Source organism: Chionomys nivalis, chromosome 13 (genome assembly GCF_950005125.1).
Source record: "Chionomys nivalis chromosome 13, mChiNiv1.1, whole genome shotgun sequence".
Classification (NCBI taxonomy): Eukaryota; Metazoa; Chordata; class Mammalia; order Rodentia; family Cricetidae; genus Chionomys; species Chionomys nivalis.
The window spans coordinates 46,200,310-46,218,902 of NC_080098.1; the positions used below are offsets into that span (position 1 = coordinate 46,200,310).

Consider the following 18,593-nt stretch of genomic DNA (forward strand, 5'->3'; position numbering starts at 1 on the left):
TGGTGGCTGAAGTTACATAATAAGGGATGCAGAAATAAGCCATTCCTACAATGCTTCTTCTTCTTCCTTATTTTGAAATCTCATTCCTTTCACCATATAGGAATTAGCGAGATAGTTAGGAGCGATTCTAAAGTTCTAACATCACTGATTTTATGGCATGAGATTTATTGTATACTGGTGCTGAAAATAAATTACCTCAGAGACAAGGGCCTGTCATGGGCACTCTAGTGATTTTAATGGTTCTATCTCAAGGTATCGAGTCTTCATCAGGAGAAATCCTATGTTTGCATCTCTCACAACGACTCTAGTCCTCTACCATCTGTTCCCACCCTTACAGTCTGCTTTAATAACTAGTAAAGAAACGTGATTCGAAGTACGATTTCTTCCAACTGATATAGTAGAATCGCATGTACTGTGACTATTTCACTCTCCTGGCTCACTGATGACCCCTCCTGAGTTTCACATCTCTTGTGTTCATCTAGATCCACAATGGATCATAAAGTCAAAATAATCGGCATAAATTGACCTGAGGAAGGACTCGCCACTTTAGCTTTCTTTGAACCCCAACAGTAATGTCCTCTATCATCAGTTCATAGACTAAGCAAAGCAGAGATTTTGTTAACTTGGGAGACAGATGATTTGCTGAGGGTAGTGTTGTTTGTCACTACTCCAAAGCAACTTAAAATATGGGTTCAAAAAAGGATTGCCACTCTGCCTTTAAGAACACATCACAGCCATTGCTGTGGTTTCTAGACGATGGGAGACAGCCCAGTCAGCATCCTCCCAGGCTTATTGTTGATGATGTCATTCTTTTGATAGCTTTTGAAAATTCTTTTGGAAGCAAGCTTGAGAGTTCCTAACCTCTTCTGTATGTCTGAAAAGGCACACTATTTTAGTAAATGCAAAATGCTGATAGTCTGATAGAAGAAGGGGGAATTTAAGTGTTTCTCTTTACAATAGCTGCTCACTCACTAGCTAGGACAGCAGCCTAGGATCCTATTTAGATTGAGAGGTTTGGGTGAGTCTGAGAAACAGACTGAATTAGTAGGATGCTAATAAATAGATTTTTTAAAAAGAAATCAACAGAAAAAACTGTGGCAGTTGTTCTGGCATCAACACAGAGTTCCTTGGAAAATACAAAGAGAGCAGGTGGTGCATTGCTCATAGGCCTCAGTGAGGCTATAAAGTCTGATAGATGGTTCGTCCATGGAAGGAAGTGGTACAAGTGGGCTTATCAGCAATGTGCGGAATGTTGCTGCTTTGGTGAACATCATACGACGTGAAAATAAATCCATGGCAAGCCCAAAATGTACTGCTAAATAATGAACATGAGCAACTGGATACAGAGAAAGAACAGCAATAATGACAAAGTCTAGCATGCCCTGTGTGGGCAATTGCCCAGCATATATATATATATATATATATATATATATATATATATATATATATATATTCAGTATATATATATTAAAGAATTTCTTTTCTCTACTGAAAGAAATTATGAGGAGGGTGTGGATTTGCTGCTGAATACCAGAATTGGAGACTTCTGCATGGCTGTGATGTGGGGTGAACTTTTGTGGAAAAGGAGAATACTTGGGAATGGAATCTTTTCACCTAGGCCTGGGCCCTTTCAGCACACAAATCTGACCAATGAAAAGGCAATGGCCACAGGGTAGCCTGGAGAGAATAGGGACTGGGAGCATTCTGAAGATACAGGAAAGAATGCATCCTGTTCTCTGTTGACTCTGACCTAGGTCAGGCCAGGTGAACTGTTCTCCACTCACTGAATCCGGGTAATGACGCCAAACGGCTCGCTGATAATGAACGACAATTAATTACAGAGACCTAAGTAAGTCAATGACTGTCATTTATCCTACGACACTCAACAATGAATACAGAAAAAACAGAAACAAGTAATGACGTTTCCCTTTTTATTAGAATGTTCTAACATTTTTATCCTTTTATACACTAAATACTTAAATTGAAGAACAAACTAAAAATACTAAAAGATGGAAAAACTCCTATGCCTATGGATTAGCACACTTGAAATTGGAAAAATGGTTCTATTGCCAAGATGTACCGACATATTTTATGCAATCTTATTAAAATATGAATAGCATGCTTTCCAGAACCTACAAAAAAGATCGTAGAAGCTACCCACAAAAATTTTTTAAAATCTGGATATTCAAAGCAACCTTGACCTAAGAGTAGTATTGGATGCATGACTACAATAGTTTGCCTTTAAAAAATCAGCATCTTAGTATGAAAGCTCATGGTACTAGTACGAAAACAGACATGTAGAACATAGAATATCATAGAAAACCCAGGAAGAAACTCATGAACATACATCTACCTTTGTTTCAACATATATGCCGAAAACACACAGTGGAGTAAAAATACCAAGTCTATATAACTATACATAGAAGAATAAAAAAACTTAAATCCATATCTCTCATCCTGTAAAAATCTCAAGTCAAAATACATCAAAGACCTGAATGTAGCACCTAAAACACGGAAGCTGCAAGGTTAAAACATTGCAAGTTACACACAGAAACAAGGATTTCCCTCATGGACTACAGAAGCAAATCATACTATCCTCCCCTGACCTAAAGACAAATGGAAATATATGAAATTAAAAAAACTTTTTCACATCAAAGGGGAAATAAGGAGAAAGAAGATAAAATGTGTTATGAGAGAAAATAGCTATTAATACATCTGACAGGGGGTCAGTATCTAAACACTCTACATAACTCAAAAAATTAAATACCAAAAAATCCTATCAACTGTCCAAATGAATTGTGTGTGTTAATCAAAAAGAAAAATAAATATTTGAATAAAAACTTTTACTCTAGACAACAGGAAAATGGAAACCAAACTATTTTGCTATTCCCTGCTGTCCCACCCCAGAATGACTGTAGTTCAGAAAACAAACTGAGGAACCATGCTGATTAAGGGATTGGAAGACAAGCAGCCTCAAAAGCTGCTGATGGTAACCTAAAGTGACACAGAAGTTAAAGAAATCAGAGTGAATCATTATTAAGGATACTCGGAAAATTCATGACACTCTTAACATATGGTGCAGTTACATTCATATATCCATATGAATCTAGGTCAGCAGGTGTACTAGTTATTTTTGTTTAATTGACACAAACTAGACCCATGTGGGAATAAGAAACAGCAACTGAAAAATTACCTCCACTTGATTGGTCTGTAGGCATGTCCTCGGGGACATTTCCTTGATTGTTAATGGACGGAGAAGGGTTTATGAAACTGTGGGTACTACCCAGATGGGCCTGGGCTACATAAGAAAAGTAGATGAATGTCACCCTGAGAGCAAGACAGCAAGCAATGGTCTTTGCTTCAAGCTCCTGCTTCTAGCTCCTGCCCTGGCTCTTTCTTTGATAGACTGTAACTTATAAACTAAAACAAGCCCATTCCTTCCACAAGTTGCTTTTGACTGTGGTGTTCACCACAGCAACAAAGAGGCAAACTAGGAGAGCAAGCCACAGAGCCAATTGTACATCCATGTTTCTTGCTGTGCTAGTCCCAATACAAAAGATAACATCAACAGATAAAAGAGAGAGAGAAAATGCGGTCTTTATATACAATGGCATTTTATTCAATCATAAAAATACAATTATGCATTTCTAGGAAAATGTATTGATCCACATATTAAGCAAAATGAGATAATTTTAAAAACATAATATTGCCTGTTTTTTTCTCATGTGGATTTTAATTTAAACATAGATAAATATACACACATGAAAAGAAATTGAAGCTAAGTTGTACTGTGGGAGCATGCTGAAATGAATGAGGTTGGAAGAACATGACAGGATAAGGAAGGGGAGGAAAGACTAGTTCTCTTTCATAACTGTAATCTAGACTTATCTATACATGTGTATGCATGAATACATGCATCCACATCTGGACCATGGAAACAGGACTGAAGGGGGCAAGAAGAGGACACAGGGAAGAAGAAAAGATGGTACTTTGCCAGGAAAACAACAGGCAGTTCCAATGATACAAACAAAAGTAAATGGGTTCAGGGTAAAAGAAAAATAATGAAAATGGATAGAAATTATATATACATATATGTGTGTGTGTGTGTGTATTACATTTTTCGTAAATTGAGAGATGGCCATATTAATGTCTGGTAAAGTATTTCAGAGGAAAATTATTACAGATGAAGAGGGCTTTTAAAGACATTACATAAGTAAAAAAAACTGGAGACATCAAAAGAAATAATTTTTTGTTTGTCTCGTTTTTATTTGTTTTGTTTTATTAGCCAAGAATTACCTTGAACTTGTGAAATTCCTGCCTCCATCGCCCAAGTGCTGCGATTATAAGTATTCTCCAACACGCCCAGTTTATGCGGTGCTGGGAACTGAATTCAAAGCTGCCAGCATCCTCATAACAAAATACTCTCCTAACTCTAACTAGGTTCTCATCCCGCCCTCCTTCAAGAATGGTACAGACAGCCGGGTGGTGGTGGCTTTAATCCCAGCACTCGGGAGGCAGAGGCAGGCGGATCTCTGGGAGTTCGAGGCCAGCCTGGTCTACAAGAGCTAGTTCCAGGACAGGAACCAAAAACTACGGAGAAGCCCTGTCTCGGAAAACCAAAAAAAAAAAAAAAAAAAAAGAAAAAAGAAAAGAAAAAAAAGAAAAAGAATGGTACAGACAGTAAATATAATAAACGGAGGGTCCTTTAATGTCAAAACTACATAAAACCAATTGCCAAGTGGTATTTAAATGAAAAGAATTTGTACTCTTGAGAGCTGCTGTTAGCTACCTGGGAGCTTTCATGGCTTGAAATATGTTACTGCTCAATACTCTGGAAAGCCTGAGCATGCCAATCGAGACCCTTCCATTCCAGAGTGAGTCTACGGGTATGTAGTGTGTCATTAGCTCTATTACTGACTTCCAGAGCACGGGGGGCTCTCTGAAGTGATGGGTGGTCCCCACATCTGTAGACTGGAAACCGCTGCAGGTACAAATTCCTTTCTGCAGCTAACGTATGAGGCCTTAGAGGCTGAGGTAGGAAGATGTCCCTCAGGCCTGGAGCCACAGGTCAAGAGCTGGATGCAGGCTCCATTCAGTCCCGTGCTTGGAGCATAAGGTTCAGTTTCCGTTCTTACGTCAGTCCTTGTAGGCCTTCTGCTGTTTTTCAGTCTGGTTTGCCTTCAGGCTCTCTGTCAAAGACTGGAGCACTTTGATAGCCTGGGGTTCCTCTTCCTGCTGAATCTTTCTTGCCCCTGTGACTTAAGTTTCCTGTCCTTTAGTCAGAGAACCCAGTATCCTGGCTGAAGCCCTTATCTGAAGGAAACCTCCACATTTGAGGGCCAAGGGTTATTACCCCTATCTGAGCACTCTATGACTGAGCCACATCCCTAGCCACATATAGAAATAATATGGAAGAGAGATGAAATAAGAATTTACAGCACTGAAAGAAACTCAGAAGTTTATCTGTAATTTTTGTGTGACCATGAAAATGTCTCTTTGACAAACTGATGGGAAAAAAACAGTGTGGACAGTAAGTAAGAAATGATCCAGAAGGTCTGACCCAAACAGGACCTCAGTCTCCCAGAGAGGACTAAGTGGTACGTAAAACATATCATCCACAAAGGCTATGGCAAAAGATAAATGCTATATTCAACCAAAAATCAATGTCCAAAAAGATTCAAAGCTCCAGCGCTAAGTAAAGTCTTCCACTGCTGTAAGCAGAGGCAGAGTAAAACCAGCCAACTGGACCACTCCATGGGGAGAAGGAAAAGTTTACAGGGGAAACACTATCAGCTTCTCTCGGAGAACAAAGGACAGTAATTTGACAGGATAGTCAACAGGGTAGAGGCCTTTGTGCTGTCAGGCGGTTCAGATTAATCAGGAATTAGATGCATTGTATTCCATTTAGTGCATTGTCACCAGGACTGTTATTTTGGGGGACCCTCTTGAATCCTACAATTGTAATGAAAGAAAAGCAGATCTCAATAAACTAAAGGTAAGAAAACAGTCGAGAATCATATGTAAATTAAATAGCATAGTTAGAAGTGAGCTATAGGTACTAAAGGAAATCTCAGAAGAATTAAATGTAGAAAAAGCTAAGTAAAATGTATTACATCAAAATAAGAGGCAGGTAATTCATTACTGTAAGGAAAATTTGCAGCGTTAAATGAAAGGGAGGAAAATGTGAAGCCAATATCAGAATTCTTATTTGATAAACATGAAGAGGAAATCTGAAAAAAGAAGACAAGAAAAAAAGGAAATATTAAATACAGTTGTGGCCAACAATGTAGCAAAGGGAAACAGAAAGTAGGTGAAACCAAGAGATGACTCCTTAGAAAAAAAAAGAACCAGCTGCAGTGGTGTCTCGATGGTTAAAGACACTTTCTGCTCTTTCACAGGGCCCAGGTGTAGATCCCAGCAACCATGTTGAGCAACTCACAACTGCCTCTAATTGCAACTTCAGGAGATCTTATGCTCCCTTTGTCCTTCTTGGCACCTTCAGACATGCATACCACAGACAAAAAGTATAAATAAATCTTAATTTAAAAATAAAAAAGACTAATCAGATCAAAACAGTCACGTTAAAGCATCAACTACCATTGCCTGAATATGAAATCTCCCTACAGGCTACTATGTCTGAACACTTGTCCCCTGGCTGGTAGGGGAAGAACCTTTAATACACAGCGAAACTCCATGTTTCAATTGATACTGGCTGAGATAAAAAGCAGTTTTGCCAAAAGCAAAAGGTAAAACTCAAAAAGAAATCAAACAATATATCCATTAATGCCACAAATATAAGTCACAGCAGTCACCCTAAAAATGCTCACATACATACGAGACACACACACACACACAAAAAAAAAAACCAATTATTTCCTCACACAATAAGTTAAAGTCTATGCACATCTTGTCATATTGGTTATTATCCTGGTTCACAGAGACTGCACCTGGGTAGGACTGTTTCATTGCTTCCCTCCCTTGCAGCCTACGTAGTATTTCCTAGTACCAGGAGTCTAGATTACAGAAGACTTTCAGGTCATATCCATCTCAATTTATCTTAAACTTGTATCTTAACTATGCTATATCTTCATCAATAGGGGCCAATCCTCAACTCCCTGAGGGGCAACCAAGGGTTGCACCAATAATCTATATTGTTTTGAGAGTCACTTAAACTACCTTGACCAACCATTTGAAAGGAGGTTTGTCATGCCTGATGCTGGAGTTTTTGTCTACAGTTCTAGTAGGGAGTATGGTCAACTCAAATTACTTAACTTCATTTAAGCTACACACACATGTATACACTATCTGTGGTGTGTAATGTTAGGTAAATATAAAATCATATGATTTTTCAAGGCCTTATCAATTTGTTCCCTTCTCTGTCTGTATTGACCTCCCCGACTCCTTCCCATCTGGAATCCATTCCCTGATTTTCCATTTTCCACTTCATATTACCTGTATCCTGCTATTTCCCTCCAAAGTCACCTTCCTCTCTGCTCATGCCTATGGTCCTTTTATACTTACTTCCCTGGTTTCTGTGATTATTCCATGTTTGTATATTCGTGTGTGAGAATTTGAAGCTAGGAACCTTAGATATCGTTGGAGGGTTGGTTTAACGTAATACAATCTTTTCTACGTCCATCCAATTACCAGCAAATTTCACTTTTTTCTTTAGAGCTGACTAATATTTCATTGTGTTTATGTATTACATTTTCATTATGCAGTCATCTAATGGGGGATATTTAGGTTGCTTGCATTATCTGGCTACTATGAATAGGGTGGCAATGAAGAGGCCTGGGTAAGTATCTGTGAAGTAGGATGCTGAGTCCTCTGAGCACATGCCAGGGAGTGGAAGAAATGGCTTCTGGATTAGGGATGTCTCTGTACCCTCTTTTCCTTGCAGATCTAGGGTCCGTCTGGAGTAGATCCATGCCGGCCTGTGCATGATGCCTCTGTCTCTGTGAGTTCATGTGTACGCTGATTGTGCTGATGCAGAGGACCTTGTTTTCATGGTGTTTCCTATCCCTGCTGACTCTTTTCCTCCTCTTCTGCAGGGTTTTCTGAGATCAGAGGGGAGGGATTTAATAGAAACATCCAAATTAGGTTGAATCTTCCGGGATCTTTGAGTTCTGCATATTGTCTGGATATACATTATGTGTTTGTTTCCATCTGTTACTGGAAGAAGTTTCTCTGATGATAGCTGAGCAAGACACTGAAGAGTGTCATTAGGAGTCATTTTAGTGCTACTTTTCCCCCTTGTTAGAACAGTAGTATTTTGTTTTAACAAGTATAGAGGTTTCTGGGTCATAATGTCCTGTTGGGACTTTCTTTTTTTAAAATTTTGATCTTATGTTTTTTATTTTACTTCTACTTTTTCTCTATTTTTACCTTATTTGTCCTTTGTGTATATATTATGGCTTCTAATTTAGTGTTTTTAGGGGATTGATGATTGTACAAACAAGCGGGTCTTTACATCTATATCTGCTTCTAGTGCCTTCTCTCGGGCTCTTTTCTTACCGTTTGTTTCATTCAATTCATATATGTTAGTTTTTCTTTTACCACATTCTATTACTTTCCATTAGAAGCCTGGTTGTTTTCTGATGAGAGACAGAGAGGGTAGATCTGGATCTGAGTGGAAGTAAGGAGGATAAGGGAGGAGAGATGGGGGGGGGCAGAAATCAGGATATATTATATGAGAAGAATCTGTTTCAATTAAAGGAAAAACATAAAAAGAGAGAAGTGGTTTAGAAACTCATTCAAATATTACTAGGGCATTCTAAAATAAGATCATGTAGATTTTTCAATGATGAAGAAAGGATATGGAACACTTGGGGACATCAGCAGACCATGGAAGGAGTCCTCTGATGGTGGGAACTTCTAACAGAACAGATGTTGCCTGCCTGAACAGGCCACATTATGTAACTAGAGATACAATATCCAATGAAAGACTTGTGAATTTCTTACTGACAGGCAAACCACTGTTCTGGGTGAATGCTGGAACCAAATGAGCGTTAATTCATAATTCTGAAATACACGGGGAATAGTTAGCCATGGTGCTTGAATGAGGATACAGAACTCTAAATGGAAATAGGTTTTATACTTATCCCAGAAGTAGAAATTGTATGAACCAGGGTTGGTATCTACTGTACATTATCTCCATATAAAGAAACTGTGCTGTGGTAGGTGTGTAGTGGAGACACAAGATGCATTGCAGACATAGAGAATATTGTTTAAAAGAGTGACTATAAGTCAAGTATACATATTTGGGGGACATGAGATCTGGTGTGAGTAGGCATTGTTCATGTGACCCTTTGACCCAGATAAGTACTGTCAATAGGGAGGCAGTGGCCATAGGGCCTTCCTGGAACAAACAGCTAGACCAGGCAAGTGTGGAAACTCCTCTATCCTTCTTAACCAATGGCTAGGACAATTGGTGAGAGTTGCTCTGCTAGCTGCTTGGATCCATGGTCCTGCGGAAATGCCACAGGATGAAGAGGAAATGGACTAATGAGGAATGAGAGTGCATTACTAAAAGCTAAATAATGCAGCATCCCTCACCCATGCACTGTACCCAGGATGCTCTTTGGAAGAAACTGGAACAAACTGTGAGATCTTTTCGGGCTTGCAACCTTGTTTTGTGTCACATTTCTTAAGACTCAGAATATAATTATCAATTTGCATTTGTTTGAAACAAACAACAATGCCCTTTTAGAGATTGTCTTCATGCGCTGAAAAGCATTGCATTTATAATATTAATATCCAGTATCAAATCAATATGGAAATCCAATTACAGGAACAGAAAAGATAGCAGACATGGTAGGAAAAAGCATTCCCACAAGGCATAAGCTTATTGAAAGACTCCAGTTGAGAGTAATTGACTTATTACGCAGTATCAACTAGAGAGGTCCTTATGGCCCATCACACCACATAGTCTGTTGCCGTTGCTCCTGGATCATACCAAAACTGAAAGGTTAGATTAATACTAGAGATACCACATAACTATGAAGAAAAAAAGGGGAGACTAAGCAGAAGGTCCCATGATGCTGTCTAAATTTCATGATGCCAGACAACACGAAGCTTGATCAAGTATGTCAACGAATCTAATGCACCTTTCGTTAACATAATTCATTCAAGATGTAATCATTTGTTCAATGTGATATAGTTGCATGAAAAGTCAACTACATTTTGATTGTATTTAAGCCTAGGTCTACAGAAGGAATTAATGTTTTCTTCAGCCACAATGAAGGCTGCAAATCTGACAGGGATGCCCTAGATTCTAACAGGGAAGCTTTAACAGTTGCTTCACTAAAAGGATGCAATGTCCCCATTAAACTATCTTTTACCAAAGACAAACAAACAAATAAAAATGAGCAGTGGTGGCACTTTAATCCCAGCACTCATGAGGCAGAGGCAGACAGATCTCTGTGAGTTCGAGGCCAGCCTCGTCTACCCAAACTAGTTCTAAGACAGGCTCCAAAGCTACAGAGAAACCCTATCTCAAACAAACAAACAAATAAACAAATAAGAAGTCTTATAAATGTGTTTTTGCAACTATATATTACTTCTAGTTTCAGTCTAGGGTATAGAGCTAACTCTTCTATAGTGTTCTGTTGATACTGGCAAAGCCTTTTAAATCTTAAACTTGAAAAGAAGTGACTTTTGCCTGGAGTTCAAATGCTAGGAAACTGATGAAATAAGTATATCCTAACGTTGAGGATCTGAGAAAATTACAGAGGTGACATAAATGTATGAGAATCAAAAGAAAAAGTCCAAGAGTTAAGGCATAGTAATTCTCCTTGTGTTGACTTTTAATATAATTTCTTCTTCAGTCATGGCTAAGAAATCAGCAAAGGAATGCACATATAACTAGGTCTCTGGCCATGGCCATGAGGCCGTTACAATTCCCTAAGGGAGTAGAGTCACAGGAATCTCACTGAGATTCTGGATACTCTTCCCCCAATTCCCCAGCAGTGTGTGGCCCGAAGGTGGTGTGGTTTAAGTATATAAGATGTGGAAAGTTAATTGAACAGAAGCCTCCTCCTTGGGTATCCACGCTGCAGGGAGACGTTTCAGAGATGCATCTGTCTTTGCCTCAGCAATGTTCCTTCTGTAAGTATTGCTTTTACTCATGTTCCTTGAGATAAGATTAAGAAGTGTATTATTTTACCAAGCTTAGTTTAAACGTCCTGTGCTTCTAGTGTCATTTGATGCTTTCTTTGACCTGAGTTAGGAAACGGTAGAGTTTCTTATGCCAAGTGTGTGGAAAATGAGAACGTTTCTGTGGCACTTCCATTACAAAGTACGGGATGAACAAAAATTTAAAGTTGAAGAAATAAAGACATTTGCTAAAATGAGAATACAAGAGTCTATGGGTGATATATTTCTGGGGTCACCTCCGTGAGTTGCCATATAGGAATGAATCTAAAGAACTTTTCAGTGGAGGAGACTGATTTAGACAAGCCTAACAGATATGCAGACCACACAGCTTTGAAAATTTCATTCTGCCAAAATACCACTTCAAAAGAAAAACATGTAAGGATTAAGCATCTGTCTCTAGAGTCTTCATTTTTAAGTATTAGTAATGATGATAAGATGGATGTTACAATATCTTAGGCTGTGATAGTCCCACCAATAATACATATAAAGAATATTTATAGGCATGTTTTATAGAGCAATATATGTTGTACACAAATAAATTTGGGAAATTGTTATGAATTTATAAACTTTAACATATGTGATATAAATTATTTGATGATATCTCATTTTTAGCAAGATTTTGAAGACTGATTTATATGCTTCACGATTTTTGGCATATCACGGATTTTTTTAGTATTTCTCTTTAGGAGTTTTACTATGCATGAATCTTTACCAATTCCCTATTTTTATGTTGGAAATTTTCAGCTGCAGTTATCAAAAGATATGTGAACATTAGGATCTTAAACTCACATTTTGTATCAGAAATCTTTCAGGTTAATGTGACTAATGAAGATAGACTTAAATTTCATACATATATACATACAAACCTGTTTATCCTTTTGAAAGTACAAATTATTAATATGTTACAACTGTGTCTCAGTCAATATAATTAAAAGCGAACCGATGATGATGATGAAATCATCAGTTAGCATTGTCACAAACTAAAAAGGTTTTTGCTACACAGAACAGGGAAAAGTGGCCACAACAGACTCCTAGGTAATCTACAAGCAATGTGTCACTCTTTCTATGTAAGGCCAATAACTTCAGATAGCCTTCAACTTCAGGAGGCTCAGGACTGCAAAGACGCACAATGAGAGTTCACAGATAGGTAGGGTGTGAAAAGATGCACAGTGAGCATTCACAGCTGTGCAAGGTGTGACAAGTAAAATGGAAAGTCCACAATGCACTTGTACTGTCTCCACATACTAGTCCTAGGACAATGGACAATCAGGCAACTCTGTACACCATTTTTTTAAAAATAATAAAATGTAATAATAGTTATGAAGGTCCAGAATACTCAGTAAGTTATTGTAAGCATCAGATTCAGAGGAAATGAGCTGAAGGTTTTAATGAAGCAACAAAGCTATGACATGACTGTCGGTGAGAGAGAAAATTCATACTATGACATTGTAGTCATGGCAGAGCTGCCTTCATCCTTCTTGTCAGCAATGCTGGCGCCATGTCTTTATTTAGATCAGACAAACAAAATGAACGAAACCATGAACTACACCATCCTTGACACAACAGTGCCCAAAATGTTTCTACTTGACACTGAATTAAAAAGGGCAAACTACTGAGAATTTTACACTGAAAAACAACCAGAAACCCCAAGACATTAATCTACTTGAAGAGAAGGACTAGCTCACCCTGGTTCAGCTTTAAGTTAAGGTAAAAATGTTTGGAAAAATACAGAAGCATTCTTAAAAGTAATAGAAGATGCAAGATAGTCATCCATTTTCTTTTCAAGCTACACACCTGTGCAAATATAACTACTTAGTTGAATATATACCACAGAAGAGGCTATTCCTCCACCCAGACAAGAAGTACCGATTTATGTCAAGGAAGACACTGGTAGCATCTTATGCTTGCCCAGACAGGGTGACTCTTGATAGTCTTATAGGAAGAGACCGCAGAGTGATCTTCTTCTTTAACAGGGACACTGCTCTTGCTGCTGGTGTCCATGGTCCAAGGGGAGAACAAGACCTCTTCTGTGGATGTTAAAGTTTGGAATATCTCCTACCACTCACCCACTGGGAACATGCTGAATTGGGCAATCAAGTCAAGCCAGGATATGAATCACCTAATTTCAGAACTGTCCACTTATGTTGTAAGTATCCTTGCTGATCTCTGAAGACTTTACATTGTGTTTTTCATACCAGTGAAGCTGAAATCAGAAAAGCATCATGGGCTGATCTCAACATAATATACCTTCACAGGGATAACTTGAAGCTACTGAAATGTGAGGTAGAAGAACAGCACAGTTTGATAAAATGTAAAATGCTTGCTAAGAATACAATGATTTTTTTCTTGATATTTTAACTTTTCATTCAACTTCCTCTTCTAGTACAAAACTCAAGAGTATAAAACTGTGGTTTTCTATTCTTTTGTATAGGAGACATATGTCCTTTAATGGTTTTCATGTAGGACACAATAAATATCCAATAAAGGAGAACTGTTTCACAATGAATTTAGGTGGTTGACTAGAAATTTAAAGACTAAAAATAGTTGATGAAGAAGAAAAATAAGCAAGTAATGTCAGAAACCCACAAGTGCTAAGAACTATCCTAGAATGAATTTCAAGACCTGAGCTTAAGATGGCGGGTCTAGTTTAGAGTTGAAGGTAGATCTACTACTTATGGTCGTGGTGAAGGTATTTGAAGGCAATATGCCATCTCTCTGAGAGTAGTTAAACAGGCGACCATAGATGAGGTTTTAGTGTCTGCTTGCCACATAGTAACTTTTAGAAAAGATAAGAGTAACAAGAAGGGAAGGAGATTGAGAGATTAGAAAACCAGATGAATCAAAAAAGAGACTATAATTAAAATGAAAATAAATCAATAAAAAGTTATTTGCCTCATTCCTTATTTTTATTTTAGGGTTATTTAATTTTAAAATATTAATGCCCAAGTCACTGATTCTTTTACTCAACTTAGAAGTGACAACTAATTGAATGTTTCATTATTTCAGAATAAATTTTATGCCCAAGGTCGGGGATTTAACAAGAGGATCATCAGATGCCACACTTCTTCTCTCTCTAGACCAAAAAACAAGGAGCAAACACAAAATATTGAAGTGAGTTCTCAGTCTTGGTTTGCTACCAAAACAACTGAAGCAGTACACTGGCTTTCCCATGCACTTTTATTACTTACATTATATGACAGTATAATAGTATATGGAGATCATGTAGAAAAAAATAAAAATTAGACAAGAAATGACAAATCAAAAAAAAACAATCCCGTTGGAAAAAAATTACATGAAGTCATTGTTAAGTAATATTATAGCAGATCTATACACTATCCATTCAGAACATCCATTTTACTAATGCCTTGCCCCTGATATTGCACTTACTAATTTGTATTAAGTGTGAGCCAACTCTGAGTTCATGGTCAAAGATGTATGGATGTATCTGCAAATGAAGTACTAATGGCGTTGGGTTCCTCATATGCTACATGAAGTCCTGTGTTGGCAGACTTTAACATTACTGAACACTTTATCATCTATTCTTGGCATCTATGTCTTCCCTGGATCTACTTCTATTTATTACATAACTTCCCACTCCTCTCTGACCTCCCTACCCTTCCCTATGCCATAACTGTAAGTCTAGAGGTCACTTGGGGAAAGGGGTCGTGTAAAATGCCATCTGACGCTCCTCAAGATAAAACAAGCCGCTCTTGGGATGAGTTTGTGTACAGTGCTGACTCTACTTATGTTTGCTGTCTCTCACTTCTGATTCCCTTCCATAAAGCAACCTAAATGATTTACAGTGAACATTATCACAAATCCAAAATTTCCCCAAGATAAATTCCACCTTCATCATTTTTCTTAGTGTTACCAGCATTTTGTATGTCTACATTTTTGTTCATTACTTATAATGATATTAATAACACAGTAAGAGAAAGAGGAAAGTCAAGGAAGAAATGACTATTGCTAAGAGTTATTGCTTGGCTAGAAACTTCATAAAACACTTTTCTGATATTTCTGAATTTAACTTTGTCAAAATTCTATAGCGTGAGGACAGTGGTTACAGTTGAAGCTTATAAAATCTCTACCAAAAGAATGTTCTAAATAAGCCTATGAATGACCAAGGAAGAGCCTATTTCAGCTACTTGAGCATCAACTGCCTGTCTCTATCTAACTCTACTGCGTTTCCTTTGTTCTGATGAGTTTGTTCAATTTTACTTGCTTAGTCTGAAGTCCTACTGACGCTGGCGCACACTCTATTGCAAGCCTGGGTCGACGGGCTGCACCACCTGTGGGCGGAAATGGCTGATAAACTGGGCTGCACTCCTCCCATCCTCACGAAAGCCTTGGCGATAAGGACTATAAACAAAAATCTCCTCGAGTCCATGAAAAAGATCGCCTGCAAGGTGAGAAACTTCCTAAAGTTCCTCGTCTTTTCCACACATGAATGAGTATAATGACAAATGAATTTTGAAACACTTCCCTCTGCTGCAAAGAAACCGGGGTATGCAGTTAAGTCAGGATCCTCACTACTACTCACAATGCCAAGCTTCTCAAAGGCACTCCATCAGCCGCTCATATCTCGGGGATCTCAGAAGAAAACAGTTGTTCCTCACAGTTATTTGGAAAGTACCTTTCTAGACCAAAAGACAGATGTGTAACTGTGGCAGCAGTTCGTATTACTGTCAATGCTCAACTGGCTATATCTTAGGCACCAATTCCAAATTCTCAGTTACCCTAAGGATTTGTACACATACACTCTAGGGGGTATTTATTTAGTAGAAAAGAATAAGAGGGTGGTGTCTGAATCTATAAAACACATAAACATGTCAGGGACAATTCGGAAGAAATATAAATTTTAATAACTGACAAAATTTATGCTACCCTTCCATGATCCTTGATATCAAATTACTAGCTCCTCATCTGTCTGCCCCTGTGCTGTGTGAGAGTTGGTCCTGGGGTGCTGATGAATTAGGTTGGCACGATAAATAACCAGACCAGCTCGAGGACAACAGTTCTATTTTTAATAGTTGAAAAGGAGAAACTCACGCTACAAGAGTGAGAGGTCCAAAATCCAATAGGTCCAGCGAGCACCGCGCAGAGAGAAAGCGGTGCACCTGGATCTCTCAGTATTTCTACTTGGGCCCCAGGTAGCCACACCCTAATTAGATGTGATTGGTTGATAGTTTCCCCATCACTGGGGAGACACAAGACAAGCGGCTCTATTCGCCCCAGAAAGCGTACCCATGGCCGAACAAAGTGACAACTACGATGAAGTCCAATTTGGTGAAACAATGAATATTTTATTGGTGGTCTAACAAGTTGAGTTACTGAAAAGAGAATGGGCGGCTTAAAAGCAGTGGGATCACAGGAAAGTCCCAGCCCCAATCCCCAACACAGGTGACAACCATGAAAGGTCTGAGAGCCCTTCTCCCTCTAATTCAGCAGGGCAGCATCTACACAGCTAGAATTTGAGTCTGTAAAGATGGGTAGAGCCTTGAGAATCTTCAGAGAATGTAGTCTCCCCAACATGAAAGTGTGTATTTTTCTTTTGAGTCTTTTGAAACTGTCACTTTGTCTTGGGGAAAAATTTTCTATTGGGAACCAGTTTTACAACACCCTGAATAAACAAACTTCAGTGGGCATCAATTTCATGCCACACAATATATCAATAGACCCCATTTCTAGTTTCAAATGACTAACATAAATGAAAATGCATGGGTTTGACTGAATGTTACAATATTAACTTCTCATAAAACTGAATTTAACATGTAGAAGAAATAGGATCCCAAATCTCATCTATAATTAATGCTTAACTATTATTTTCGTAACTAGGCTAAATTTGCTCTTGGAAGAAATGTGAATGCCCCACTCTGGTCTGAATTGGAACGTTTGCAGTCGCCCTTTAGAGACACTAGATATTTTGCCTTTTATAACTTGTTTCGCTGCTTGGGAAGTGACTCCAATGACGTGGAAATGTATCTGAAGGTCCTGAAGTGCCGAATGCTCAAAAGCGGCTGCTGAGACCACATCAGGGATGGTCCTCAAAGAAGCACTCGTGCAAAGCTTCTTTTACATACTTATATGTTCAACCTGTGCTTGCGTGTAATTGGTCTGTTCTTTAAAAATTAAAGCTGGAATGTCTAAACCAAGTTAGTAAAGATACCTTTTGTTTAATTCAAAGTTTACTAAAAATATTGCTGAATTATTGTAAAAAAAAAAAAAAAGACTCAGAAGATATCAGAAGTTAGCCTGGCAAATAGTATACTTTACAATACAACCTTAGAATCACAAAATGTTACCTGAGTGAATTGGTTAAAATCAAAGAATGATATTGCTATTCATTAGTCCAGCCAAATCTCATAAACATGGAGATCTCGGCCTACGTTAGAAAGACAGCCACTCTCTATCCCCCGCCACTTGAGGAACATCCACAGATAATAGTATTACAGTGCAACTGGACGGTCCCTAAGCACTGTGACTTTTTCAAAAAGTCTGAAACATGAGGATATAAACATGAAGTGTCCCTAGGCTTCATTGCAACTGTCTTTAACCACGATCCTCTGAATTCTCATCTTTTTTCACCAGCTTAGATGTAAAGCATGCGCTTTCCTCACTCCTGGTGTAAAGAGGGTTATTAGGGGCAGTTTCAACTTTATCTCATCTCTTGTATTCCTGTCGTTCTCAGGTGGTTCAAGTCACAGAGTTAGAAAGACAAATATGATCCGTTCTTCAATGTTTCTGTTCCCTCCTTCTTCCAGATTTTCTCTTTTGCTTTTATTGTTTTAGATCCTCTCTATCCAGCTCAGATCATCAAATATTATATGGTTGTCAGGTTGTTATATGACATATACCATAGGTTTTGCAGATTTCTAGACAATGGGAACTAGCCCAAAATTCTCATATACATTAAGTTAGTTTGAAAATCAAGTAAAAACAGGATTTGGTTAATAAGATACCCTTAGAATACTATCGTGAAAACCCGAGTCTACCTTAAATTTTAAATTCTAATAACAAATACTATCATCCATTCTCCAGCCATACCCATTACTATTTATTTCATTTCATGAAAATGGTCATCACAATAGAAGTATGCTTTATTTTCACCTATTGAATGAATACAATCCAGAGACAAATAGAACTCAGAAAATCTGAAAGTCAGAATTTAAAAGAAAATTGTCTGCCAGATTAAGAAAAAAAAAAAAGACTTTTTGTAGTTAAAGTTGTCCACACAAACTGGTCTCATCCCTCATTGCCACGGTTCTTTTATTTGAATCCAATTCTTGCCAGTAACGTTGATGATCACAGTCTTTCAGAGCATAGCATAACGTGCCCCAAATTAATCTGTCGGTCTTTCTTTTACTTCTTGGATACAAGCAAAATATCAACTCACCCTGATATATTCTACTCTTCGTCCTATAAGCAGCAGGAAAGTATGT

The 18,593-nt window shown here is 38.1% G+C and overlaps 1 protein-coding gene across 1 annotated transcript; it reads left to right on the forward strand.

The window, feature by feature from the left end:
* The first annotated feature begins 11,072 nt into the window (after positions 1-11,072).
* Positions 11,073-17,178, forward strand: LOC130886216 (prolactin-4A1-like). Its single transcript, XM_057788164.1, has 5 exons — positions 11,073-11,106; positions 13,128-13,300; positions 14,161-14,265; positions 15,381-15,560; positions 16,990-17,178. The coding sequence occupies exons 1-5, from the start codon at positions 11,073-11,075 to the stop codon at positions 17,176-17,178; spliced, it is 681 nt and encodes a 226-aa protein (XP_057644147.1).
* Positions 17,179-18,593: the final 1,415 nt, after the last annotated feature.